The sequence below is a fragment of the Neofelis nebulosa genome, chromosome 6 (genome assembly GCF_028018385.1).
Source record: "Neofelis nebulosa isolate mNeoNeb1 chromosome 6, mNeoNeb1.pri, whole genome shotgun sequence".
In the NCBI taxonomy this organism is placed as follows: Eukaryota; Metazoa; Chordata; class Mammalia; order Carnivora; family Felidae; genus Neofelis; species Neofelis nebulosa.
In genome coordinates, this window is record NC_080787.1 from 138,528,644 (window position 1) to 138,556,409 (window position 27,766).

At 41.1% G+C, this 27,766-nt stretch overlaps 1 protein-coding gene and 1 long non-coding RNA gene across 3 annotated transcripts; one reads left to right on the forward strand and one right to left on the reverse strand.

The window, feature by feature from the left end:
* Positions 1-4,618: 4,618 nt before the first annotated feature.
* GINM1 (glycosylated integral membrane protein 1) lies at positions 4,619-26,692 on the forward strand. Of its 2 annotated transcripts, none has more exons than XM_058735611.1 (8): positions 4,619-4,823; positions 9,922-9,981; positions 10,152-10,248; positions 18,285-18,436; positions 18,987-19,143; positions 19,946-20,076; positions 21,662-21,825; positions 25,984-26,692. In XM_058735611.1, exons 1-8 carry the CDS (start codon positions 4,704-4,706, stop codon positions 26,093-26,095), a joined length of 993 nt encoding a protein of 330 aa, XP_058591594.1. In that variant the 5' UTR covers positions 4,619-4,703; the 3' UTR covers positions 26,096-26,692. The 2 variants fall into 2 exon arrangements, with proteins under 2 accessions (XP_058591594.1, XP_058591593.1); XM_058735610.1 differs by having other exon boundaries at positions 4,622-4,823; positions 19,943-20,076.
* LOC131515030 (uncharacterized) lies at positions 26,163-27,720 on the reverse strand. The gene is made up of 2 exons (XR_009263392.1): positions 27,316-27,720; positions 26,163-27,042 (listed from the first exon to the last, which is right to left on the reverse strand). It is a non-coding gene; the product is annotated as an uncharacterized LOC131515030 (long non-coding RNA).
* Between the last annotated feature and the right edge of the window lie 46 nt (positions 27,721-27,766).

Here is a 27,766-nt window from a genome sequence, read left to right on the forward strand (position 1 = left end):
TTACAAAAAGAATTAGAAATTGACATAACAAATATGAGGAATCATTTCATATATAAAGTGATTCACTAATGACCAGAAATGATATTGCCAGTCTCTTTTGCAGACTCCAAGCCCAGGTGTGTATATCTTATGCCCAAGATAGAATACCTTATTTATTACTCAGTGTGTAATTTGCTAGATCTTTAAATTATGGTGTGCTGAGCACACACACACACACATACACTTACTGACATATCATTAAATATCAAATACTCTACCTTCGTGGGAAAAATGCCATTTCATGACATGATATAGTTTATGATTGTCATCATCTTAATTACACTTGGAATTTCTAATGGTATAAATATTTAAGTGGTTTATATAGTAGATACATAGGTGAAGAGAAATGAGATACCTCCTTCACAGTTCTACCAAATATAAATACTCAAGCAGATTTAATTTAGAGAAAAGATTAACAAATTTGTATTGCCTTCCAAATATCAATATCACCAACCATCGTGACTAATTTCTCTGTTGACATCTTTTCATATGCCTAATCTGAACAACCACATTCAAAAGTCTGTAGCCTTACTAAAATTGCCAAAAGTAAAATCCTGATATTAAATGACTAAATATATGAACAACAAAAACACATGGAGTACCTGGGTTCCTCGGTTGGCTAAACATCTGACTCTGTTTGTTTGTTTTTTTAAAGTTTATTTATTTTTGAGGGATAGACGAAGCACAGGCAGGGGAGGGGGAGAGAGAGAGGGAGACACGGAATCTGAAGCAGGTTCCAGGCTCTGAGCTGTCAGCACATCTGACTCTTGATCTCAGCTCAGGTGTTGATCTCAGGGTCATGAGTTCAAGCCCCATGTTGGGCCCCATGCTGGGTGTCAAGCCTACTTAAAACATACACACACACATTTTGTTCCTTTTCCTGCTTTTCCCCCTCACACCCTAAGAAATTTCAGTTTGGTGAACTGAGATTCATCCTAGTGACTTTTGTCATAACATTTACAGTAAGATATCTGGGACAGTGGCAGTCCAGGGGCTACAGAACAATTTTGGCTGGCTGAAAAGCCTGCTTCTTCATCTGCCTATCTTTGTCAAGAACTTTAACTGCCTTTTCTTTGTTGTGATTATTGTAGCATTGACCTTTTCAGTCGATATTAGTATGGTGTTTTAAAATGTAGGTTTGGGGGCACCTGGGGGGCTCACTTGGTTAAGCATCCAACTCCTAATTTCGGCTCAGGTCATGATCTCACAGTTCGTGAGATTGAGCTCTGGGTTAGGCTCTGTGCTGACAGCATGGAGCCTGCTTGGGATTTTCTCTCTCCCTCTCTCTCTGCCCATTCCCTGCTCTCTCTCTCTCGCTCTCTCTCTCTTTCTTTCTCTCAAAATAAAGAAGTAAACTTAAAAAAAAAAGACCTTTAAAAAAATAAAATGTAAGTTTTAGTATTATTATGTATGGTGAAGCCAACAGGTCAGGAGATGAATGCCATTGAAAAAATAGTTTTGGGGGCACAGGGTGGCTCCATCTGACTCTTGGTTTCAGCTCAGGTCTGAGCTTGCAGTTTGTGATATCCAGCCCCCATTCAGCTCCGTGCTGACAGTGAGGAGCCTGCTTGGGATTCTTCTCTCCCTCTCTCTCTGCTCTTCCACTGCTCGCTCTCTCTCTCTCTCTCTCTCTCTCTCTCAGAATAAATAAACACAAAAGAAAAAAAAGTGGTTTGTTACTCACAGTTCCCAAGACAGGCAGTAGCACACCATGCCATGCAGGGCCAAATAGAAAGTACCAGGGTTGGTCAGGAGGCGGAAGGAGCCAAGAGGAAACCATAGGCAAGAGTTCTTATTGTGGTCTCTATGGGGAAAGTAAGAAAAGGTAGGATAAACAGGCTTTGTTGGCTAGTTTGAATAATTTCAGTGGGCTCTGGGGTATATAGGCTATATCTAATTGTCCAGTACCTGTCTCTGGGATGATTAGGACAGAGGAATATTGCCTCCTGATAAAGGAGGGGATTCAGAATATGGACTCTGGATTGATTGTTTTGCATATAAAAGGCATGCTGTGCATTAATAGAAAATGCATATTGGTCTCTGCCCCCAGTTCCTGGCATGGAGCTCCCAAAAACTGTGTAATTTCCTAAGTGATAGGACTACTAGGAGGGGCACCTGGGTGGTTCAGTTGGTTAAGCATCTAACTTTGGCTCAGGTCACGATCTCACGGTTCGTGAGTTTGAGCCCTGCATTGGGCTCTGTGCTGACAGCTTGGAGCCTGGAGCCTACTTTGGATTCTGTGTCTCCATCTCTCTCTGTCCTTCCCCCACTCACACTCTCAAAAAATGAATAAATGTTTAAAAAAAAAAAAGAATAGTAGGAACATCTCTTGTTCTAATATTGGTCTTTTTTTTTTTTTTCTTTTTTAAGTAAGCTCTAGGCCCAATGTGGGTCTTGAATTCATGACCCCAAGATTAGGAGTCACATGCTCTTCCAACTAAGCCAGCCAGGCACCTCTAATATCGGTCTTTGACTCTGTTACTGACACAGAGCTTCTGAAGCCATTGTGATTTCCTGGTGATTGGAGTCTTTTGTTCTAATGAAGTAACTCTTAGTGGGCGTCTGGCTGGCTCCTGGTTGAGGGCTGGTCACCAGAAAGACCACAATGTAACTAGACACTTAGAATTTTCAGCCCTTCCCCTCATTTTCTTCAGATGGCACAAGGGCTGAAAATGGAGTTAACGATTGATGATGCCTCTATTAAAATCTTATAAGTACAGGGTTTGGAGAGCTTCAAGGCTGGTGAACAGGGGGAGGTGCTAGGAGTATGGCATGCTTGGAGAAGGCATGGGAGCTCTGCCCCTTCCCACATACCTTATCCTATGCATCTCTTTCCCTCTGGCTGTTCATCTGTACGTTCTATTATATCCTTTAATAAACTGATAAACCTAAGTGTTTCCCTGAGTTCTGCTCCAGCAAATTAATCTAGTCTATGGAGGGAGTCATTGGAACCTCTGCTCTGTAGCTGATTGGTCAGAAGCACAGGTAATAACCTGGGCTTGCAACTGGCATCTGAAGTATGTGTGGGTGAAGGTAGGTGTGGGCTGTCTCATGGGACTGAGCCCTTATCCTGTGGGATCTGATGCCATCTCTAAGTAGATGGTGTCAGAATCAAATTAAATTGTAGGACACTTAGGTGGTGTGGCAGAGAATTACTTATTGGTGTGTGCCAAAACCTCCAACAAACCCCTAAACTAGCAGGCTTTTTTACTGTGTTTTGGTCAAAGCCTTCCTGGAGCTCAGAACTAGCTATGGAGACAAACAAGTGGAAGAATAATGGATGGTAAGACTATGGGGGAGAGCTCTGTTGAAAAACATAGACTACTTCATCTTCCCTATCTACTTTTTCATATAAAGGTACTTTAGAATCTTATACATATGTTACCAATTAAAGTTATGCAAATCTACATGTCATGTGTTCTAATCTTCAGATTCCTTTTTAATCCAGGCAGTGTGAAATAGAGTGAAAAACCCAGTGGTTGTAGTTGGACCCCAAGAGTGGGTGGGACTTCATTGCAGAAACCACTTGCAAGTTAATAATGTTGTTGCATATCTCATAGTAGGCAAGGAGTTAGTTGAATGATTTTGTAGTATACCACAAAGATTTTAAAATTTACCCCAGCTAGTAAATCAGGCATGTGGAGAGGGTTTGATAAAAGAAGGGCTAAGAGAGAAAGAGGCTTGGGTTCTTTCCAAGTCAAACGTTTTACTTTAAAAAAAAAAAAAAAGGCTAAGTGTTTCTTATTCTGCCTTGAATGGTAATATCTCCAAGTTCTTCTCAATCAATATTCAAACCTATTAATCTGAAATGCCGACCTTTTTGGCACTCTCTGCTTTGGAGAGTTTCATAAAATATTTTTTAAGAATACGAAAGGGGGAAGACTTCATCTTTATTTTATAGATTAAGAAACTGACTAGAAAGGCCTCCAGGGCCCAGGTAGACTGGTTTCCTGCTGAGAATGTTGTTCCCGTGCGGTCTAAAGAGATATGTTGAATGTTGAACGTTTGATGTGTGGTTGATCCTCAACCTTGTCACAATAAATCACTTGGGGAACTTAACTACCAATGCCTGAGCAGCAGCCCTGACTAATGAAATCAGAAACTCGGGTGCCCCGGAAGACCCCAGAGTCAGTAATTTTCAAAACTTTCCGGGCAATTCCCACGTGCAGCCAAGGGTGAGAACTACCGATTTAATAAAATTTCCCCTCTAAACGTGACATACTCTGTTTATGATGTAGAACAGTCTTCACCTATATTACCATTATTTTTATTTTACATATGTAAACACATACACACAGCTATAGTTATGAGCATACACATATATACTAGTCTTGCTAGAATATACTAATTTTAAAATAATAGCATCCAAAATCTTTTCACTCCGTTCGGATTAGTAGCTCCCTCCAACCCACACCTCCACTCTGATGACGAAATCGGACCTTCCCCCGCTTGACTCCGCCCCTCGACGTTTCGTGGCGGTGCGCGTGCGCAGCCCGTTTTTTCCAGAGTCCCCGCCCACCGGTGCCGCGGGTTCCTTCCACGGACCGGCTCGCTCCCGCCCCGCCTCTCAGAGTCCCGCCCCCCAATAGCCTCGCCCCGTCCCCGCCCTTCGGGCTGGCTCGGCCCTCAGCTCCCGGCTGTCCACCGCAGCTGGCCTGTCCAAGATGGAGGGCTCTCCACCCGCGCCGTTTGCCCTCCGGCTGCTCCTGCTCGCGGCGCTGCCGGCCGCCGGGTGGCTGATGACCGTTACCCATGAGCTGCCCCTGCCGCCCCGAGCCCCGAAGGTAGGGCAGAGCGGGCGCGACTCGGCCGCTCCTCCGCCCGGACCCTCTGGCGAGGCGCGGGCCAGAGCCGTGGGATTGCGGCGTCCTCGTCGATGCCTCTTAAGACCGCCCGACGGGCCAGGGGCTGGGGTCCGGGCGCCCCAGAGAGTAGTGGGGAGAAGCCCCCAAGGAAATGGGGGCGGCCTGGGAGGAAGCGAGAGAGCGAAGAGGGCCCTTTAATGTGTGGTTAAGCCTTGTGCAGCGAAACTTAGGGATTCTTACAACAGCCCCAACTGTTGCCAGCCTGAGGGGGTTTTGCCATCGAAAGTACCCGATCACAAATGCTCTCAGCCTTTTGTAATGGCGCCTTCCTGGGGTAGAGCGGGCACTGGGGCAAGGCGGTGTTTCTGCCTTATGTGCACGGGAAATGTAGAAGTGGCTCGGTGAGGGAACAGGAACGATTCCAGGTCACCTGTCTGCCCCGGCGGGAAGGACTGCCTTCCCCCGGCGGGCAGGGCCCCGGGGTGCGCCTACGCCGGGTCGACGGGGCGGGAGGAGAAGGGCAGAAGACCCGACGCTTAACCTGACGTCGTCCCTTTGGTGGGTGTTAGGAGGAGTGGATCTTTGAGCGTGGCAGGACCGGCCGCACCAGCATCCCCTGGGAAACTGCTGGAAACGCACTAATCCGATGCTCTGGGGGTGAGGCCCAACAGTTTAAGTCAGCAAGCCCTCCAGGTGAACCTGAGGCCAGCTAAAAGTTGGAGAACCAATGCATCCTTGTACTAGAGGGTGGCTGGTTCTTCCGTTTTTGCCGGGGAGTCCTGCTGAATTAAACTAGTATTTGCCATTCATCGATTGCATGTATGGTTGGGAAAAGTTTGAAGATTTTGAAATGCGAGTTTTCCCAAAATGAAAAGAAAGAATATAGGTATGCCTTTTCTTACTGGTCGGGACTTGAATACTCCACATCCAGGGGTGACTTACACCATAAATGTCACTTTAAAAAAAAAAAAATTTTAATGACATTACTCTCCCTGGGAACAAAAATAAAGAGCCTATCTCAGTTTCAGTTCTGCTGGGGCCTTTCAAGAAGCCACAACAATGCAAACCCTAAGAACCACTTGTATTTGAAATTGTATGTGGACCACAGTTGCAACTGGTCAAAATGTGAATGTGATTGGCAAAGCACCAAGAGACCAAGTACAAATGAAATGATTCCTAAAGTTCCAGTAATACATTATTTTCCAAATTTTAAAGATTCATCATAATCACTTGTAAACCCAAAAGACATTTAAGTCCCTATAGCTCGAGAAAAATGCGTTTTGACTGCGAGGTGAAAGTACACTGCACTGTGGGCTTAGTGAATTCATCATTTCAGTTCTTCCTTTTTATGCCCGCCTTCCACTTTTGGAAAGTCCAGATCTATACTCAGAATTTCACAGATGAAAGAATGCTGAGCAGCGAGAGGGGACATCTCATTCCTTGGAAATGTTTATATGGGAAGCTGAAGCCTCTTGATCTAACTTCCTCAACATTGCATTGTGAAAATTTTCAAATGCACACAACATTTGAAAGAATTTTACAGTGGTCACCACGTTAGATAAGTGCAGTCCAGTAGACCACTGTATGGTGATGGTGTTTGTCTGCTCTCTGCATTACAGTAGTCACAAGACTACTCTTAATGAGCGTTTGAAATGTGGCTGACCAGGATGATTGAGGAACTGAGTTTTTAAACTTTTAGTTAATTTAAATGTAAATAGCCACATGCGGTTAGTGGGTACCATATTGAATAGTGCAAACTTAGACTGCTATTAATGTTTCACTATACTTACTTTATTATTTTTTTAATGTTTGTTTATTTTGCAAGAGAAAGAGCATGTGCGTGCGGAGGAGAGGCAGAGAGAGAGGGAGACAATCCCAAGCGGGATCTGCCCTGTTAGGGCACTGCCCGTGCGGGTCTCAATCCCACAAACTGTGAGATCATGACCTGAGCTGAAATCAAGAGTCCCGTGCTTAACCTACTGAGCCAACCAGGCCTCCCTCGGTTTGCTTTATGCTCATCTATTTATCTGCTCATCTATTCATTTTTGTAGCCAACCTGATCTGAATGTAAGAAAACTGATTGAAGTGAGGAAAATTCTCTCTATAGCCCTTCAGTGGCTCAGATCTACCGGATTATAAGCATGTTCTGTTTTGTTTACATATGAGTTGTTGGAAGTTGAGGCTACCCAGGTTGTAAAATAATACAAATTTTTATAGTACGTTCTTCTAATATTAAAATAACTTAGTCACCAAAGAGAGGCATCCAGAGGACACTTTTTAAAAAAAAATTTTTTTTAATGTTTATTTTTGAGACAGAGAAAGTGTGAGTGGGGAAGGGGCAGAGAGAGAGGAAGACAGAATCCGAAGCAGGCTCCAGGCTCCAAGCTGTTAGCGTCAGAGCCGACACAGGGCTCAAACTCATGAACTGTGAGATCATGACCTGAGCTGAGCCAAAGTTGGACGCCCAACTGCCTGAGCCACCCAGGCGCCCCTGCACTTATTTTCTTATATGTGTAAAGATTTATTTCATGTATTTCCCTCAGACTTAATTCATTTATTTTAAGCCTTAGGATGTCCTTAGGATGCCATTGTGTACCAGCTGGGCATCTTGTGAGGGAAGGAATTAGAGGGAGAATTGAAAATGGGTGGGTAGAAACTTCAGTTCTGCCACCCACTTTTTAAGTATCCGCCACCTTGACTCACAAGCTTGAACTTCCAGTTCAGTTAGAGGCTCTCAGGAAGAGCAAGAAATATGACCTATCTCTAAACTTGGGCCCAGGAGGTAGTAACGGATTAGAATCTCTTCTGAAATGAGATCGTTCAGGAAGACCAAAAAGCTTAATTGACTTTGGTTCTCTGCAACATACAGCATGATAGTATCTGTTAGTTGTCTTTTACAAACCCCAGTGTCTTTTACCAACCCCAGATTTTACTTGGCAGGTGATATATGTAAGTGCAGAAAATTACTAGTAATACAGTGTATGTTCACTGCTGAAAGGCAGAAGCTATAAAAAGGTTTCTTAGAATACCATCATTGGAGGGTTTTCTCTGGGCTGTTAGAAGAAACAATAGTGCATAATCAATGGATCCTCTATTTTGAAAAGAATTCTTGGCTGGAATTAGGACACCAAAAAATATACCACCAGCCTGATGACTTACTGAGTGTTGGTTTGTTCTAAAGATGAATGTATTGGTTCTAGCTCATGCTTAGTTCTAGATAAGGGTGGGCCAGGAGAAAGCCAGGCTGGTTCTGAAGTTTCATATGCCCCAATATAAGTTGGCAGGTATACCAGACTGAGCCTAAATGTACGGTATAGGCTTTCCATGTTAGAACCCTGTTCTTTGAGTAGAATCACCTCAACCTCATAAAATCACTTCAGTTTTATTCTCTCATTTGTTGGAGATATATAAAGTATTGGAAGTAGTCACAGTGCCAAGAGATTCACTTGTATATTATTTTGTTTATGAACAATTTTCAAAGTTAAGAATACTCCCATGAAAAATATTTTTTTATTCCAGAATAACAGCATCTATCTGTGAAAAAAATTAGGGGAAGGATTTGTTTTACAAATGACAAATTGCAATTCCTTTGAGTATTGGTGAATATTTCTTAAAATACGGCTTTCTTCTCTATAGAAAGCATGTCATTAATAAACTTAAATATTTGGGGCACCTGGGTGGCTCAGTCAGTTGAGCATCTGACTTTCGATTTCTGCTCAGGTCATGATCTTGCAGTTAGTGAGTTCAAGCCCCATATCAGGCTCTGCGCTGATGATGCAGAGCCTGCTTGGGATTCTCTCTCCCTCTCTCTCTGCTCGCGCCCTCTCTCTCTCTCTCTCTCTCTCAAAACAAATAAACTTTAAAAAATAAATAAACTTGGGGCACCTGGGTGGCTGTCAGTTAAGCGTTTGACTTAGACTCAGGTCATGATGTCACAGTTCGTGAGTTTGAGCCCCACGTTGGGCTCTGTGCTGACAGCTTGGGGCCTGGAGCCTGCTTTGGATTCTGTGTTTCCCTCTCTCTCTGCCCCTCCCCCGCTTGCACTCTGTCTCAGAAATAAGTAAAAACATAAAAAATTAAAATATTAAAAAATGAAAGTAAAGAAGCAAATACTTGAATAACTGCTTTTGAGCATGCCTTGAGAGGTACTAAAACTGATTTCGCACAGTACATACTTGTCCATGGGCACTAGGGGACACATTTAAGAAGAGTTAGAGCAGTTTTGTTTATGCAAATAAAAAAGTTGGAAACAATTCAAATGTCCATTGATAGTAGAACAAATAAGTAAATTGGTAATCATTTGATGGGCTTTTTATGCAGTACTGTAAATAAATGTCCACAGCTGCATGCATCAACAGTTGTAAATAAGTTCCAGAAGAATACATATAAAATTGTTCCACTTACATAAAGCTCAGAAACAGGTGAAACTAAACAATATGTTGCTTAGAGAGAGAGAGAGAGAGAGAGAGAGAGAGAGTAAAACTATAAAGAAAAGCAAAAGAGGCACCTGGGTGGCTCAGTCAGTACTCTTGATTTCCGCTCAGGTCATGGAGCCCTATGTCAGGCTCCATGTTCAGCGCGGAGATTCTGTCTCCCTCTGCCCTCCTCCCCCACCTCTTGTGAGCTCGCTCTCCCTCTCATTCTCTCTCTAAAAAAAAAAAAAAAAAAAAAAGAGAGAGAGAGATTAATATGGAAGACAACCCAGGGATTCCTTCTGAGGATAAGGGAACGTGATAGAAAGGGGGTGACTTCTAAGGTGTGGACAGTATTCTAGTTTTTAACCTAGGTAGTAGGGATATGAGTGTTAATCGTTTCTTTTAAACTTTACATTTGCATGTTATAGGCTGTTAAATGTGATATATTTCATAGTTAAGTGGAAGAAATACAGATTATGAAAAATTGGAATTGTGAATAAGGGCACAAAAAGTCCTGTGAAAAATGCTGGGTTTTACAAAATGTCGATGTTATAAGTGATTATACAATAAATGTAATTGAAGGGAAAAGAAAAAGAACTGAGTTATTCCCATTCTGTGAAGTGCAATTTCACCTATCCAATTTACATATATATATTTTGCAGGACAGCCTCAGAATTAACGTAACTACCCTGAAGGATGATGGGGCTGTATCTACAGAACAGGTTTGTCTCCTTTTGATTATGATTTTAATATGTTACTTAGCTAAGTATTAGGCAGCCTATGTTATTTTTGCCTACACATCTAGTTCAGTTAGATCATGTATTTTTTACATGAAGATTTTGTCATCATTTATAAACAATTGGAATTAATGTATATGCTGCTTTATTTTAAGGTTATTCTTAACATAACCTACGAGAGTGGACAGGTATATGTAAATGACTTGCCTGTCAATAGTGGTGTAACCCGAATAAGCTGTCAGACTTGGATAGGTGAGTACTACTAAATTTTTTCCATAATTCTTCTGCTTTTACTAATATTAGATTTGTGAAACACAGTTCTTTGACGTATTTCCATTTTAAATTAATAATATATGTCATTATTGGAGTATGTAGTAATACTAATGTGTTTAAAATTCAAATCCTACTTTATATTGGTTATTCTTGGCATATTCACATTTCTTTTTCGTGAGGTGGGCATTGATTGGAGCTGCATTTCTGGTAGGTTGATATCCATGTAAGGATGTGCAGGAAGTTCATAAGTGGAGATTTATAAGTAAGAGGCAAAATCTTGGAGGAGTGCTTATCACAGATATAAAAAGTAAAGAGAAAGATAATGTTGTTGGTCTGATGCTTTCCTTTTCTGTTTCTTCTGCCCTTAAGTCCAGATGACATTTTTCTTTTTAACCTTTTGAAATCTTGAGTTGTTCAAAGATAAGCAAATATGTTACATTGTACCATAGTGTTTGAAGGAAATAAAGAATATGAGAAATATGTATAGCATTACTACCTGTTTTAATATATGCATTTAGAGCAGTAAATTTTTCTCTGAACAATTGTATTCTGCACTTGATTTATCGTGTACTTTGTCCATTCAGTTCGTAGTATTTTCAAATTATTTGTTGAGATATCCCCTTGTCCTGTGGTCCATTTAGAAGTTATAGTACTTAATTTCCAAACATTTTGGAACTTTTGTTTTTACTGTTTCCACCTCTATCATTAGAGGCATACTGTGCATAATTTTTTTTAATGTTTATTTATTTATTTTTAGAGAGAGAAAGAGTGTGTGTGTGTATGCGCGAGCAGGGCAGAAGGAGAGGAAGAGAGAGAACTCCAAGCAGGCTCCACGCTCAGCATGGAGGCCAATGTGGGGTCGATCTCACAAATCCTGAGATCATGATCTGAGCCAAAATCAAGAGCCTCAGCCAACTACGCCACCCAGGCACCCCTATGCTGTGTATAATTTTAACCCTTTGAAATTAGAGACTTGCTTTGTGGCTTGGCAGATGGTCAGTGTTAGTAAATGGTGATGTCCATGTGTCCTTTAAAAGAAAGTACATCGGGGCACCTGGGGTGGCTCAGTCGGTTAAGCGTCCAGCTTCGACTCAGTCGTGATCTCATGGTTCATGAGTTTGAACTCTGCATCAGGCTCGCTGCGGGAGCCCACCTCACATCCTCTGTCCCCCCCTCTCTGCACCTCTCCTGCTTGCACACGCGCTTTTCTGTCTCTCTCAAAAATAAATAAACGTTACAACATTAAAAAAAAAAAAAAAGGAAGTACAGTACATAATTACTTGGGTGTGATCTGTATATGTCAGGTAAAATTTGGCTAATCATATTGTTCAATCTGTTATGGAATTGCTGAGTTTTTTGTTTGTTCGCTCGTTCTGTCATTTACTGAGAATGGTATGTTAAATCTCCACTATGTAGCTTTGTTGTCTCAGCTTTGTTAATTATTGCTTTTCTATATTTTGGCACAGTATTACTAAATTCATACAGATTTAGAACTGTTATGTCTTTCTTTAGATTGACTTTTTTATCATTATAATATGTTCTTTATCTCTAGTGACATTTTTGCTTTAAAATCAGGAGTACCTCTGTTATTTTAACAATAATTGCTTTTTGGCCTGGTGGGTAGGAGGGAGGTGGATTGTTGTGTGGTATCTTTGCATTTTCTTTCAGTCTTTCTGGGTCCTTGTAATTAAGGTGAATCTCTTATAAGCAGCATATATTGATTTTTTTTTTTAATCTGTCAATTTGTCTTTTAATTGGGATTTTAATTTATTTACATTAATGTAATAACGAATATATTTGGATTTGAATCTTTCATCTTAATTACTTGTTTCCTATTTGTGTCCTACCTGTTTTTTGTTCCTTTTTTTTCTCCTTATGTCCTCTTTCGGGTGATTTATTTTTTGTTTCATCATTTCCCTTTTTCTTATTGGTTTTTATGTTATTTTACTATTCTTTTAATGGTTACCCTTGAAATCAACTAACGAGTATTTTTATCACTTCCCAAACAATACAAGAACCTTAGCACACATAAACTCCATTTATTCCCTTTCTGATTGATTTTGTGTTGTTATTGTCATACATTTTAACTCTTTGTGTTCTTTTCTTTTTTTTTTTTTTTTTTTTTTAATTTTAGAGAAGAAGTGGGGAAGAGGGGCAGAACTGGGGAAGAGAAAAAGAGAATCTTAAACAGGCTCCAGGCTGAGCACAGAGCCCGACGCGGGGGCTCGATCCCATGACCGTGGGGTCATGGCCTGAGCCAAAATCAAGTGTCAGATGCTCAACCGACTGAGCCACCCAGGAGCTCCAACTCTTTGTGTTCTTAAGCCCTAATATTATACAGCACACCCATAATTATGCAGCATAACTGTTCTTATTATTTTGTGGAGTCCAGTACTCATTTATTTTTACCTTCATGGTTACCTTTGCCATCGCTCTTCATTCCTTATCTGTGTTCCTCTCTGAGGTCACTTTCCTCTTGCCTAAAAAATTCCCCTTAGGAGGGGATTAGGAAATCCCCTTAACACAGATTTGTTAGCAGTGAATGATGTGAGCTATTGTTTGAAAACATCTTTACTTTGCCTTCATTTTAAGAGGATCTTTTTACTGGATATGGAAATATAGGTTAGTTCTTCATAAGTTAGTGTTTTAAAGACTGATTTCATGGTCTTCTTCTGAGCTCATTGCTCTGTTGTGGATAATATGGGTCTTTTCTGTCGTTGTCCTTGGTAGTTTTTTCTGAGTCTTTGGTTTTCAGTAGTCTTACCGTGATGTGTGCAGACCTTTAATCTGTGACTTGATATCTTCTGTCCGTTTGGGAACATTTTTTGGCCGTTATCTTTTCAACGAGTGCTACTTCTGCATCCTCTTTTTTATTCTCTTCTTGCTTCTTACTTACACGTATGTGTGAAACTTTCACAAGGTTCCATATATATTTTACACTTTTTTTCTCTCTCCTTTTTTTCTTTTCATCCTCCTCGCACACAAATCCGTCAGCTCTGTGTAATTGAGTTAATTTTGTTTACTAAACTTTACCTCTAGGATTTCCATTTATTTCCTTCCTTCCTTCCTTCCTTCCTTCCTTCCTTCCTTCCTTCCTTCCTTCCTTCCTCTTCATCTCCCACGTGGGCCCCAGATATGGGGCCACCTCTTTTTTTTTTAATTTTAATTTTTATTGTAATAGCTTAGACTGGTCTGGTGAAATTCTCCATTTTACCATAGCTTTTCTTGAACCTATTACTTTCAGTAACTTTATTTCTTAAGTAATCTCTTACGCCCGATGTGGGGCTCTGACACAACCCCAGGATCAGGTGTTGCTTGCTCTACCGACTGAGCCAGCCAGGCGCCCCTACTTTCAATAACTTTGAAGTTCACGTCGGCTCAGTCTAATTTCTTGAGCCCCTCTGGATCTGTTTATTGCCCCCCTCTTTTTTTTTTTTTAAAGGTTTATTTATTTATTTTCAGAGAGAGCACACCAGCAGGGGAGGGCAGAGAGAGAGGCAGACAGAGAATCCTCCCAAGTGGGCTCTGTGCAATACAGGACTCCATCTCACAAACTGTGAGACCATGACTGGAGCTGAAATCGAGAGTGGGATGCTTCACTGACTGAGCCCTCTAGATGCCACTTTTTTTCCTCTTGATGCTTCTCCAATATGTGTTGTTGTTTTTGATACTGTGTAGGAAAAGCTATAAAGGCTCTGGATAATATTATTTTACTCCAAAGAGGATTTACTTTAACCCCTGGCAGTCATGATAATAAGAGGCAGAGTACCTTAATTTTGAAATCGAGGATTAGACTGTTTGAAGGCTGGATTCTCATCTTTGCAAGGCTTAGTCTATTCCTCATTAACTGTTACTCCTCACACGTAGCTGATCATAGGTCCCAAGTGAGAACTTGGGGTGTTTATGAGGGCCCTTCTTTTGTGGGTCCCAAACTCCCTACTGTCAGGAGCCTGTCAGAAGTTCTGCTTAACTTCTCAGTGTCTTAGGTATATGCTCAGTTTCTCAACCAAGCCTGACTTACTAATCGGCAAACGCTTCAGTGGGGAAAACTGCACAGAATGTTGGCTTACTTCTGTGCCTCCCTTCTCTCTAAGATCTTGTCACAAGTCCTGGATACCTTTGTAGCCACAATCTTTATTTTATGCCCCTCTATGTGAGACTGCCGACGTCTGCCTCTTTACTTCTCTGTCGTTGCTTTCTGTTGAGCTTTCCAGCTTCTCTACCTGTTCAGCTGGGCAATCAGCAAATGCCTTGTGGGGGTGCTGGCCGTCTTTTTTTTTTTTTTTTTTTAATTTTTTTTTTTTTAACGTTTATTTTTGAGACAGAGACAGAGCATGAACGGGGGAGGGTCAGAGAGAGAGGGAGACACAGAATCTGAAACAGGCTCCAGGCTCTGAGCCATCAGCACAGAGCCCGATGCGGGGCTTGAACTCACGGACCGCGAGATCATGACCTGAGCCGAAGTCGGCCGCTCAACCGACTGAGCCACCCAGGCGCCCCGTGGCCGTCTTTTTAAAAGCTCTCTGGTGCCTCTGGACAGATTTGGGTTTTGAGTGTAGATGTGTGCGTTTATTTTATTTTATTTTTTAACGTTTCTTTATTTTTGAGAGAGAGAGAGTGCGCACACATGAGTTGGGGAGAGGCGGAGGGAGGGTGGGGACAGAGGACCCGAAGCGTGCTCCACGCTGACCGCAGTGAGCCCGATGTGGGGCTCTAACTCATGAATCATGAGGTCATGACCTGAGCCAAAGTCAGATGCTCACTCAGTTGACTGAGCCACCCAGGTGCCCCTTGTGTTCTTTTTTGTGGTTGTTGTCACATCTTTTCTAGTAGCTCTCCGTGAGAAAGTTGGCGAACAACAAGCTAATTCCTCATAGCTAGGAAAAGAAGTGCTATCGCTGGCTTATATAATCATTCTGTTGATGTTATATCCATCACTGAATTTGCTATGGAGTGTGACCTGGCTGCTGTCTGTGTTGTAGCCACCTTCCTGGTCATCCAGGCATTGCACTGAGTTTTGTTGATAGCTGCAGTAAATGCCCATCTTATCTGTTGTAAGAATCTTCAAAACATTAAATAAAGCCTCAACAAAAAGTCTTCTTTCCTTAAATTTTAAAAATAATTCTTCTTTGGTAGGTGTATTGGTTATCGCTGTGTAACAATTTAATCCTCAACTTAGTAGCTAGTGACAGTATCATCTCATGGTTCCTGTAAGTCAGGAATCCGAGCCTGGCTTAGCTGGGACCTCTGGCTTTGTCCTAAAGACGCAGTCATCTCAGGGCTCCACTGGGGAAGATCTGCTTGCTAGCTCCTCCCGGGTGTTGACAGGACTTAGTTCTTGTGAATTGTCACACTGAGGCCTCAGTTACTCACAAGAGGTTGGCTGGAGGGCTCCCTCATTCCCTTGCCACGTGGACCTCTGTAGGGCATCTCGCAACATGGCGGCTGGCTTTATCGGTGAGAGGACAAGGGAGACTGTCAGCAAGAGAGTACTAGCAAGACAGAAGTCCCAGCCTTTATAATCCAACCATAGATGTACCATTCCATCACTTTTACTGTGTTCTGTCTGTTAGAAACAGGTCACTAGGTCCAGCCCACACTTAGCAAGAAGGAATTACACAAGGACGTGAATTATCGGGGTCAAGGGTCAGTGAGAGCCGTTTTTGGAAGCTGCCTACCACAGTAGGGAAAGTCAGAATATCAAGGGCTTTTGTTGTTTTTAATTTAATTTTATCCTGCAGCAGAGTTACCAGACTGGGGACTGAAGAATCACCACTCTGATGTATTTATAAGACCGCATTTTCTCATCCATTGAATCTCTTGTGCCCTAGAGCACCAGCCTTTGGACATACAGATACGCTGACAAGGGAGCCTACTGTTCTGTGAGCAAGACCGATGGGCAAACAGGGAAAACACTGAGATGGACCACAAGAGCGGGGAAGTTTTACAGTTAGGAGCCTTAGAGGATACGAGGGAGGATAGGCAGATCAGAGAGAGGGGGAGCAGCGAGTGCCCCCATAAGGAGCCTGAAGAAGGACCATTCAGAGAACTACCAAAAAAGTCACAGGTTGCCACTGAAGGCATTTGAGCAAGGAGGCTGCGTAATCAAAACTCTGTTACAGAAGATTAATCCGGCGCTGTTGTGTGAATGGTTTAAAGGGGGAGAGATTAAAGAAGCAAGTAGTTCAGTAACTATTATAACAGTAAGTAGTTCATGAACTACATATTGGTTGGGTAGGGAGGGAGGGATGGAAAGGACAAACATAAGAGAATCTGGACCCGGAATGGCCTGAAAGAAGCAACTAACTGGACGCAGGGAATGAGGGTGAAGAAATCAAATGTAACCTGGTAACTTTTGTCTTTGCTGGTTTGGAGAAGGGTGAGTTTATTCACAGAAACAGCAAAGTCTAGGAGGACCAGTTTTGTGAACACTTGGGCTGAACTAAAAGGTTAGGTCACTTGGTTCTCAATGGAAATGTCTGTAGCTATTTAAAAAGTTAGAAATGTTAGTCTGTGCCTTCCAGAGATTTTGATGTGTTGGGATTGGGGAGAGGCTCTGGCGTCTGTACTGTTTTCTAGTTGATTCTGATGCAGAGTTAGGATTTAGAACCACTTGACCAGGTATTTGAACAGTATTGATAACTTATGATGGCAAATTTATTTTAAATTATGTGTTTATAAGTCTGGATGGAATCACTACTGAACAAAAGCCATAGAACAATAAACTTAATACATTCTGTCAAGGAACGTTGCCTAGTCAAGGTGACAAGTTGATAAACTAAGAGCCACACTGCAAGAAAGTTAGTGCTTTAAAGAAAAAGAAAAGGCATGAGGGGCACTTGGGTGGCTCAGTTGGTTGAGCGTCTGACTTTGGCTCAGGTCACGATCTCGTGGTTTGTGAGTCCGAGCCCCGCATCGGGCTCAGTGCTGATGGTGCAGAGCCTGCTTTGGATTCTCCGTCTCCCTCTCTCGATGCCCCTCCCCCGCAGGTGCATACATGTACATGCACTCTTTCTCTCAAAAATAAACATTAAAAAATTTAAAAAGAAAAAAACAGACACGAACTCAGCAATGTAGGGATATAGTAGCTAGAACTACCTAAGTAGGAGTTTATTAAAAACGGATGAGGAGAGAGGGAATAGTAGAGAACATTCCAGATAAAGGGAATAGCCCTGTACAGGCACTGAATCAATTTAAACAGCTGGGTTTGCATGTAGAATATCCATCTTGGTTCCTTTTTTGTCTAACGGTCCTCATACAATAACATTTGAGGGACCAACAGTTGAATAACTCAGTGCTCCTTTTGCACTAGTTTCATGGATTTATAGGGATTTATCATTTTCCGTAGTGTTTTCTGCCTTAATAGGATATCTGCTGGTTCTGTAGACCAGCTGCAGTGGTCACACCACACCTCCACTGGTGTGGGCTGGGGGGCTCTTAGCTAGAGGGGAGTGTGGCCAGTAGCTAATCCTACCCCATCGTCCACGGGTGGAGAGTAATTACAGGGCTGTCCCATCCTCCTCCCCATTCCTGCCCTTTCCGGTAGCAACAGGTCACTTACTGGAGAAAGAATTGAGAAAAACACTCAGTGTCTTTACTGCTTTAGGCCCCTTATATCCCTGGGTTTTGTGAATGAGTGAATGGATGAATGGATATACTTCCCTTACTAAAACATGGGATTGGCTGTGTCTTCTGACCTGCTTTGTAAGTAGTTACGTCTTATTCATTCCTCCTTGACAAACTCTGTAAAAGAATAGGAGTGATGTTGCTAGTGTAGTGGTCTAAAGGCCACCAAGCACTTTTCCGTTTTCCAATGACTGTAAACATGGTGAGGATTTGCCAAGTTGTCTTTGTTTTCATAAATTCTATAACATCAGTGAAGTCGGAGATGAAGAAAGGCAAAGAAACTGTTATCCAACTGTCCTGTTCCCTGTAAATGTCATCAAAATAATCAAACTCAGTAACAGGTTTGGTGGCATTTTTGTTCAAAGCTGTGACTACTTTTTTTTATATAGTGAAGAATGAAAATCTGGAAAATTTGGAGGAAAAAGAATATTTTGGAATTGTCAGTGTAAGGATTTTAGTTCATGAGTGGCCTATGACGTCTGGTTCCAGTTTGCAACTAATTGTCATTCAAGAAGAGGTAGTAGAGATCGATGGAAAACAAGTAAGACAGTCCGATTCTTAATTGGGAATTAAATTGTAAAGATTTGTGCTAGGTATTATACCTGTGTTCCATTATTTTATTACTTATATCTGACTTGAGAAGGAAGAGTGGTACCCTAATGTTGCCTGTAGCCAATCGTTTAGAAGTTTCTTTTACTTGGTTTAGCATTTGTTCAGCATCTGAAGTATTAATTTTTTTTAACAAACTGAACACATTTGTACATATTTATGTCACTTTAAGATATTATAAACATTAGTAAACAGAAAAGTAAATGAAAAGATTGAATTTGGTTCATGGCTCTGCTGCCTTTTCCTCTGGCTAAGTCTAAGTAAATGAAACACAATGAGGAGCAAGGTTGTAATTCTGAGTGCCTAAACACTCAGATTAAAGCTGCTAATTAAATGCCTGAAAGTGAGGGGAATACAGAGGGATTGTGAACAGGGTAAGCTTTTTAGTTAAAGAGATCAAGGAGGAAAAGTTAGCTTTGGATGCTTACGGGGTTGTGCCATTATTTAAAATGAAGAGTAACTGTTTATGTTTTCTTTCATAGGCTCAACAAAAGGATGTTACTGAAATTGATATTTTAGTTAAGAACCAGGGAATACTCAGACATTCAAGCTATACCCTACCTTTGGAGGAAAGCATGCTGTATTCTCTTTCCCGAGACAGTGACATTTTATTTACCCTTCCTAACCTCTCCAAAAAAGGTACTTTAAAAGACTGTTACTTAAAGCATTAAGGAAATTAATTTTTTAGTGGGTAGCTTTTGAATTGTAGTTAATATGTTTGGAAGTAGGCTTCTTTCAGAAATGTTTTATAACACCTATTACTTTTATGTCCCTTTAAAAACGTTGGAATCTATTTTGGGTCTTAATAGAAAGTGATGAAAAAAAAAAAGCGATCAGTGATGACTGCTTAGCGACACTTTGTGGTAATTATCTACTCTTACTCTGGGCAGTCATCACAAAATACACAATAAGAAAATTGGTTATGGGGCACCTGGGTGGCTCAGTTGGTTAAGCATCCGACTCTTGGTTTTGGCTCAGGTCACGATCTCACAGTTTGTGAGTTCGAACACCATGTTGACCTCTGCATTGACAGCATGGAGCCTGCTTGGGATTCTCTCTCCCTCTCTCTCTCTCTGTCCCTCTTCACTTGTGCGCTCACTCTCTCTCTCTCTCAAAATAAATATTTTTTAAAAAAAGAATACTGTTTAGGTTCATTTAGAGAAAGAAGTATTCATTCTTCCCACTGAAACATGGGACTTTTTGGAGATTTGACCTTCTGTATAATAGAATCGTAACTAGCATAGCTCCTTGTAACTGTTTTAGTTTATGGCTCCTGTCCAGCATTTAAATCTGAACATTCAAGTGTCATTTTTTTTTCTCCCAAGGCAAAATACATACTCTTAGTGTCCTACATATTTTTGAAATAGTAATGTTAGAACTAGTAGGAGAGACACCAGCATGCACCTAGCGTTTTGGTAACTTGGCTCTTCCTCCTCAGTAGAAAGTGTTAGTTCATTGCAGACCACCAGCCAGTATCTTATCAGGAATGTGGAAACCACCGTAGATGAAGATGTTTTACCGGGCAAGTTACCTGAAACTCCTCTCAGGGCAGAGCCTCCATCTACGTATAAGGTAGGTATTTGGGGTTCTCTTTATATTACAAGCATTTTTGGAAGAAAATAGCCTTGCAAATGAGGTGGAAACCATGAGGATTGGAAGTATGAAACATTGTTAATGATGAGCTCACGGTTATTTTATTTTTTGGTATTCCTGTTTTAAGTTTCATTTAATAATATAGTTACATGATTGTGAAGTCATTGGATTTCGCTTTGGGGGGGGAATTTTCACGTCCAGAGTCATTCCCATATTCTCATTTATTCTGTGACTGCCACCTCACGCGCACGTACGCACGCACACACGGGGTGCCCTCAGGATCTTGAACGGTGACCGAGCACACTTGGTTCAGAGTGTCCTCCAGGAGTCAGGTGGCATAGGTCTGAATCTTGGTGCTGCTGCTGACGAGCTGTGTGATCTTGGACAAGTTCCTGGTCTCTCTAACCCCACTTTATCTGTACAATGGGGCACCTCCTTTAATCTGTAGAACCATGCAGTCGTTAACCAAGATTAGATAAACTGGGTACAAACACAAGTGTGTATTTGTACCTATTAAGTGTTCCTGTATTACTGATGACGTTATACAACCGCCTGGGAATGTACGCACGGTTCAGACCGAGTATCTGGACTTCTCCGGATGTGTGAGCTAGATGTCTTAGTCACAATAATTTCTACTTCAGTGAGCGAGGTCTGTTGTTAGTCTCAAAGGATTCCAGAGACTTCTTTGAAGTTTCCGCTGAGGGTTGAGATTGCTTATTTGGGGTTGCTGGGAAGGTCGGGGCACTTTTTGCTGCCCGCGTGCCAGCACCCTGACCCTGTGTACCTGCCTTCCTCAGAGCGAGGCAGCCCGGACCATCCTCGCGCACGTCGGTGTCGACTCTGACTCTAAGCGGAGTCACTGCGTTTTGGTGCGCGGTGAACTCCCCACCTGGGCCAAAGACTGCTAACATGTTTGTCTTTCTTCCTGCTCTTGTCCTCCAAGTATTAGGAACACATCGTTGCCTCTGGTCTGTTTTGCATAGACTAACCAGACCTCTTTTTTTTTTTTAATTTTTTTTTTCCAACATTTTTTATTTATTTTTGGGACAGAGAGAGACAGAGCATGAACGGGGGAGGGGCAGAGAGAGAGGGAGACACAGAATCGGAAACAGGCTCCAGGCTCCGAGCCGTCAGCCCAGAGCCTGACGCGGGGCTCGAACTCACAGACCGCGAGATCGTGACCTGGCTGAAGTCGGACGCTTAACCGACTGCGCCACCCAGGCGCCCCAGACTAACCAGACCTCTTACCATTTAGCAATTACTTACACTGAATTTATATACAACAGTATAAACAATCGTAAAGGATAATAAAATAACATTCCTGTGCCCGTATTACTAGAACATAATTTTAAAAACCGTAAACAACTTTATCAAGATACATTTTAAAATAAAATGCACCCATTTAAAACATATAGTTAAATAAGTTTTGATAAAGGTAGATGTCCATGTAACCAGCATCACAATCAAAATACAGAATTTTATCATCACCCTAAACTGGAACATAATTTTTGAAGTTTCATAGAGATCAGATGACACTTGGCTTATCTAATCAAAACTTTTTTAGGTGATGTGTCAGTGGATGGAGAAGTTCAGAAAAGATCTGTGTAGATTCTGGAGCAGTGTTTTTCCAGTGTTTTTTATGTTTCTGAACGTCATGGTGGTTGGAAGTCTAGGAGCAGCTGTGGTAATAACCATCTTAAAGGTGCTTTTCCCAGTGTGTGAATACAAGTAAGTATTTCTTATTTTGAAACAACATTAGTATTTTTACTAATTAAAAAGCAAGTTGTATTACTTACTGTTTTTTAAAGTGGAAAATATAAATATACGGATGGCTATAAGACAGGTGGGAGGGAAAATAATGTCGGCTTTTTTTAGCTCGTCTTCCAACTGTAGCAAAATCAAGACGCTTGTTGTGAACAAGACACCGGTCTTGGGGATTCAGATGTGAATAAGACAGCTACTCTCTAAGGACTTAGTCTGGGAGAGAAAGGAAACCTGTATCCTAATGGGAAATGCAGTGTTCGGTGAACAAATGAAATGCGGGCCTCACTATGTGCTTTCTACCTCAAAGTATCAATCTAAAACGATGTGGATTTTAGAAGACTAGCAAGGTATTTGGTGCGGCATTGCTTGTAACAGAAAGCAGAAGAGGAAAGCTCCGAACCGTTTACCTGCGGGGGCTAAACTAACTACTGGTTTACACGCGCAGTGGGATTCTGTGCAGCTGAGATGCGAAAAGTCCAAAATCTATTAGGTGGGGAAAAACATTGCATAACAGTATGATTTCATTTGGGTAAAACAGAAGTATTATGTTTATATGTATATAAGTGCATAGAACATTTCTGGGATGACAAAGTGATCTCTAGTGAGTGGGAATGAGAGCAGGGGCAGAGAGACTGACTTTCACTTCTTCCCTTTCTGTACAGCTTGATTTTTTTAACCTTAAGAAATTATTTTATAAATTTAAAAGTGAATTTGTTGTTAGCAGTTTTACAAGTTAAACAGTCAGGGTCTCCTGGCTGGCTCAGTCGGTTGGAGCATGCAACTCTTGATTTTGAGGTGAGTTGGAGCCCCACGTTGGGGGGCAGAGTTTACTTAAAAAAAAGAAAGAAAAATAAGTTAAATAGTCATTTTAGTCGTCTTAGTAGAAGTAAATCTCAGTAGACTAGAGATGACCACAATTTTTGGCTTGAATTATATTGTACTATGTTGGAAAGCCCATAGGATTTACAGAAAAAAAGACGCAATTTAAACATTCACTTCTCCACTTGCTTGTCGTTAAGGTCTTCAAAGCTACCATTTCTGTATGTGTAACATTGAACTAATGCCTCCCTTAAAAGGGTTGCTAAAAGGCCATGTTGCAAGCAAAGTGCCTGCAGAGTAAAGAAATATTAGTACCCCTCCCACCTTTTCGTTTGGTTTCCCCTGAAGAATTCACATTTCCCATTTCTTTCTAAAAATGAAAATTCTGGAACTTAGTAGTTTCTTTCTATTTCCTTTGACTGCCAGGAACCTCAGGACTTTTTTTGAATTTTATTATGCAAACCTGCATAGAAAACTGTGTTGCAGGGTTTTTTTTTATTGTTCTTTTACCAAATGTTTTGTTATGGGCTTCTCTGTGGGAAAGACAAAATGTAAATTAAAAACCAGATTTGCAGTATACTGGGTTTTTTTTAAAGTTTATTTGGAGAGAGAGAGAGAATCCCAAGCACACTCCGCACTGTCATCACAGAGCCTGACATGGGGCTCGAACTCACCAATGTGAGATCATTTCCTGAGCCCAAACCAAGGAGACACTCAACTGACTGAGCCGCCCAGGCACCCCTGAAGTGGACTTTTTATCAATGGCAGTTGTACTAAGGTAGTTTTTAGTAGTAAAAGATTTCATCAATGCAGAAACACAGAGAGCAGTTAAAATACCTCTTCTTTTCCCTGTTCTTTAATTCTTGTAACTAGGGGGAATCACTGTTAACTTTTAGGGTGTGCATCTTTTATCCAAATTCTGTGTATTGATGTAAACATATGCTAAGGTAATTATAATTGTTTATTATCCTAGACAGAGGTTCCTAAACTTTCTTATTACATAGCACTCTTAGTGTGCCAGTAACTTTTCCCGGTGCCCCATCTAGGCCAGAAGAAAACTCTAAAAATTTTTATTTAATTCTTAATTTATATACACACATGTGCATGTACGTAATTCTTAACTTACAGTTTCAAATGGGATGTATGCGCCTATAGGACGCTGCACAAAACTCTTAGACTGGACGCTGCCACCCTATTTCCTGTTCAACACTAGCTTTTGTACAGTATTTGTTTTTTATCATAATAACTGCCAAAGTCCAACTGGGCAAAGATCTGACGGCATTGAAAGGACAGTGTAGTACAATCTAATGTTGGAACTGTGAACTCCCCTCAAAATGAAATCGTGAAACTTTGTAATAGTCTGCAGTGCCGCCCCAGGATTCCCTTTGCATCTGGGAACGTGGGCTTAAGGTCTTTTCCTGTCCACACTTAGATATGCTTCTTGATTCTCCTTATGGCTGCACAGTGTTTTACAGTATGGATATGCCATAACTTAACCATTCCTCCACTAGACCCTCCAGGAACTTCCAAGTTCATGTTATTTCCAATAACGCCCTAGTGTACATCTTAAATGTACATACATCTCTTTGCATGTGTGTATTGAATGTAGAATAGATTCCTCAAAGTGAATTTACTGGGTCAAAGAATGTATGTATTTAATATCTTGCCAACACTTGACAGCAATCTTTTGTTTTTGCCACTGGGGACAAAAATATAATCTCATTTTAATTAATTTGCATTTTCTTCTTACTAGCATCCTTGCGAGCCCAGGTCTGGCTGAGTCTAGCATGTCTGTGATAGCTGGCTGGCTCTTTCTCCTGTGACATGCCTGTTCATAGCCTTTGTCCATTTTTCAGTTGTGTTGCCTTTTGTAATCATTAGTATATTGGAGCTCCTTTGTTTGTTATACACACATAGTATCTTTTCCATTTTTTTTTTTTAATGCCAGACTGCGATTTGTCTTTTGCTCTCAATTCTAGTATCATACAAGAATTTTAAATTTGGGGGCTCCTGGGTGGCTCAATCCGTTAAGTGTCTGATTCTTGATCTCAGCTCAGGTCTTAATCTCGGGGTCGTGAGCTGAAGCCCGATCGGGCTCTGCCCTGGGTGTAAAGCCTCCTTAGAAAAAAGAGGAAAAGAAAAAAGTTTAAGTTTGGGGTTAGAGCAAAGTCCTTTGTGGCTTTTAAGGGTTTTAAATTTTTCTTAAGTAGACCTTTTCCCTTCTTAAAATTATTTAAGTGTCATCTTCAAACTTTTTTTACCAGCACTTGCGTACAGATGAGGCCAGAATTCTGATTTTTTGTTTTCCAGAGAGGCTACTGTTCCAGCTATAATTTGCCCACTGAATCGGAATATTACCTTATTATGAACTAAATTCCTGCACATATTAGCCTTATTCCTCCTGCTTTGTCAAGCACTGTGCCAGCGGCAGAGTTCTAATTCCTATACTGCATTAATAAAACCAGCAACCGTCTCTCCCCCCCCCCCCCACCGTTGTTCTTTTTAAAAAAGTTGTTACAACTATTCTTGCAGTTTCTCCCTTGTGAACTTTTAGAATCAGCTTGATGAGTTCCATAAATAACTAACTTCAGTTGCCATCTCAATTAGGATAACACTGAACTTGCAAAAGAGGTCTTGGATACAATCCAGAGATCTCCTCCCTGGTCAGGTACTTTGGGGAAAAAAGGGAAAATGCTGTCTAAATATCTAAGGTTGTAGGGCGCCTGGGTGGCTCAGTCGGTTGAGCGTCTGACTTCGGCTCAGGTCACAATCTTGCAGTTTGTGAGTTCAAGCCCTGCGTCGGGCTCTGTGCTGATGCCTCGGAGCCTGGAGCCTGCTTCGGATTCTGTGTCTCCCTCTCTCTCTGCCCCTCCCCCACTCACACTCTGTCTCTCTCTCCTTCAAAAACAAATAAACATTAAAAAATAAATTATCTATCTATCTATCTATCTATCTATCTAAGGTTGCATCCCAGTGGTGAGTACTAGTTAGAAACCTGCTTGGGCCTGGTCTTTTAGACCAACTTGTGCAAATCTGGGCTTCTGTCTGCCTTGGAGATCTGTACTTACCCAGTCCTTTCCCTACTTACAGTGTAAGTAAGGAACTTCCTCTTACACCTTCTGTTCACTCAGCTTGGTTAAAGCAAACTTTGGACTCAGAGCTTGTCCAACTATTATAAATTAAGTAAAATGAAGCAAAAGCACTTAACCCCAGGGTATATATTTCATTATAACCTTAAAGTAGGCCTTTCTTACTACCAAACTGTAGACGGGGAAATGTTTAATTTTGATTTTTATATTTCAGAGGAATTCTTCAATTGGATAAAGCAAATGTTATACCTGTGACAGCTATCAACTTATTTCCAGATGATACTGAGAAAAGAGCAAAAAACCCTGAAGATAAAACATGTGTTTAAATCAAATCATGGACTCTGAATTAGTCTTTTGGCTCTAAATTTGCCACTTGAATAGAATTTTCTTTAAATCATTAAGAATCAGTTTATACACCAGGGAAATTGCTAAACTCCTAAAACTGCCTAAAACTTGACCTTTAAAGTGACCAGTTAAAGTTCACCTTAGTCTATAACAGGGCTGTCTATTCAGATGATGAATTGTTAAGAAAAACCTAAATGAAGTGGAAGAGAAGACGTGAAGAAACTTCCAAATTACAAAAAAAAAAAAAAAAAAAAGGGAGCAAGACGAAATGCCATGTGCCAATACTTTTCAAGGTGCCTTTGTAAAGGAAATTATATCCACTTAATTACCATAATATATGAGACTTTATGAAAAGCACTTTATGAAATTCTAATTTAAAAGCTCAAGATTTAACACTTATTTTTTTATTCAGTAAAATGTGCCTTTATATTAAGTATGTGACTCAGTATAAAATCACTGAAGTGTATCATGATTTGACTGTATCCTGTACCAAGACTACTTAAACCTTGAATGCACAAGGATTTAAAAATAGCAGTGACATGTTCTCACTCTAAAATAAACTTTTTTTGAGGGAAACAGTATAGAGTTTTGGTATAAAAACACCTCCCAGGCGAGAATTACTTCTTTGTAAGAGCTCCTTTCACACACTGGCCGAGACCAAGGCTCAAGTCAATTAATGAGTCCATCAGTATCCTGGAGTTAGAGCCCTTGCTCTTGTCGTCCTTCGTGCCATTTACCCTTCAACAGTGTTTGGTCTCTTTTTAAAAAAACGTCTCTCATATTGACATCTATTTTATAATGTCTAGGATATATATAATACCTTTACTCCATGTGCTCGATGTTTTCTATTGTGTTTTATTACCTTTTATTGCAACCCATGATTTTAAACACTTTGTTCAAGAAAGTAGTGACTGGCTTTTAAAACCACCTTAGGGAGGGGCGCCTGGGTGGCTCAGTCGGTTAAGCGGCCGACTTCGGCTCAGGTCACGATCTCGCGCTCTGTGAGTTCGAGCCCCGCGTCGGGCTCTGTGCTGACGGCTCAGAGCCTGGAGCCTGTTTCAGATTCTGTGTCTCCCTCTCTCTCTGACCCTCCCCCGTTCATGCTCTGTCTCTCCCTGTCTCAAAAATAAATAAAGGTTAAAAAAAAATTAAAAAAAAAAAAAACCACCTTAGGGAAGAGGGGGTAAAAAAATAAAACCACCTTAGATTTAGGCTAAATAGATAACGTATGTGTGGGGGAAAGATGACAGGTGGCAGAGTGAAGGAGTGAGGTTTCATTTTTGCCTAGCTGTTTTTAATAAGGACTAACAGCTCTGTGAAATACACTTTCTCCAAGTTCTAGAATAAATGATAGCATGCAATTTAAATTTAGTTTGATCCTAAAGTCACCCAGCTTATAGTAACTCTTTATGTCCTTCCTCAAAGTTGCTAGAAATTACCAGCTCTACCTCCAGTGCATCCATTAAGCATGATGCTTATAGACTCTAGGTAAGGAGAACAATGTAGGAGGCTATGTGGCCAATTGGAGAGTGTAGGCTTTGCAGTTAGCAGAGCCCTCTCCTGCCTTGCCTCCTTACCAGTGACACCTGGGACCATGATGTGACAGTCTTTTTTTTTTTTTTGAGAGAGAGAGAGAGAGGAAGCACAAGCGG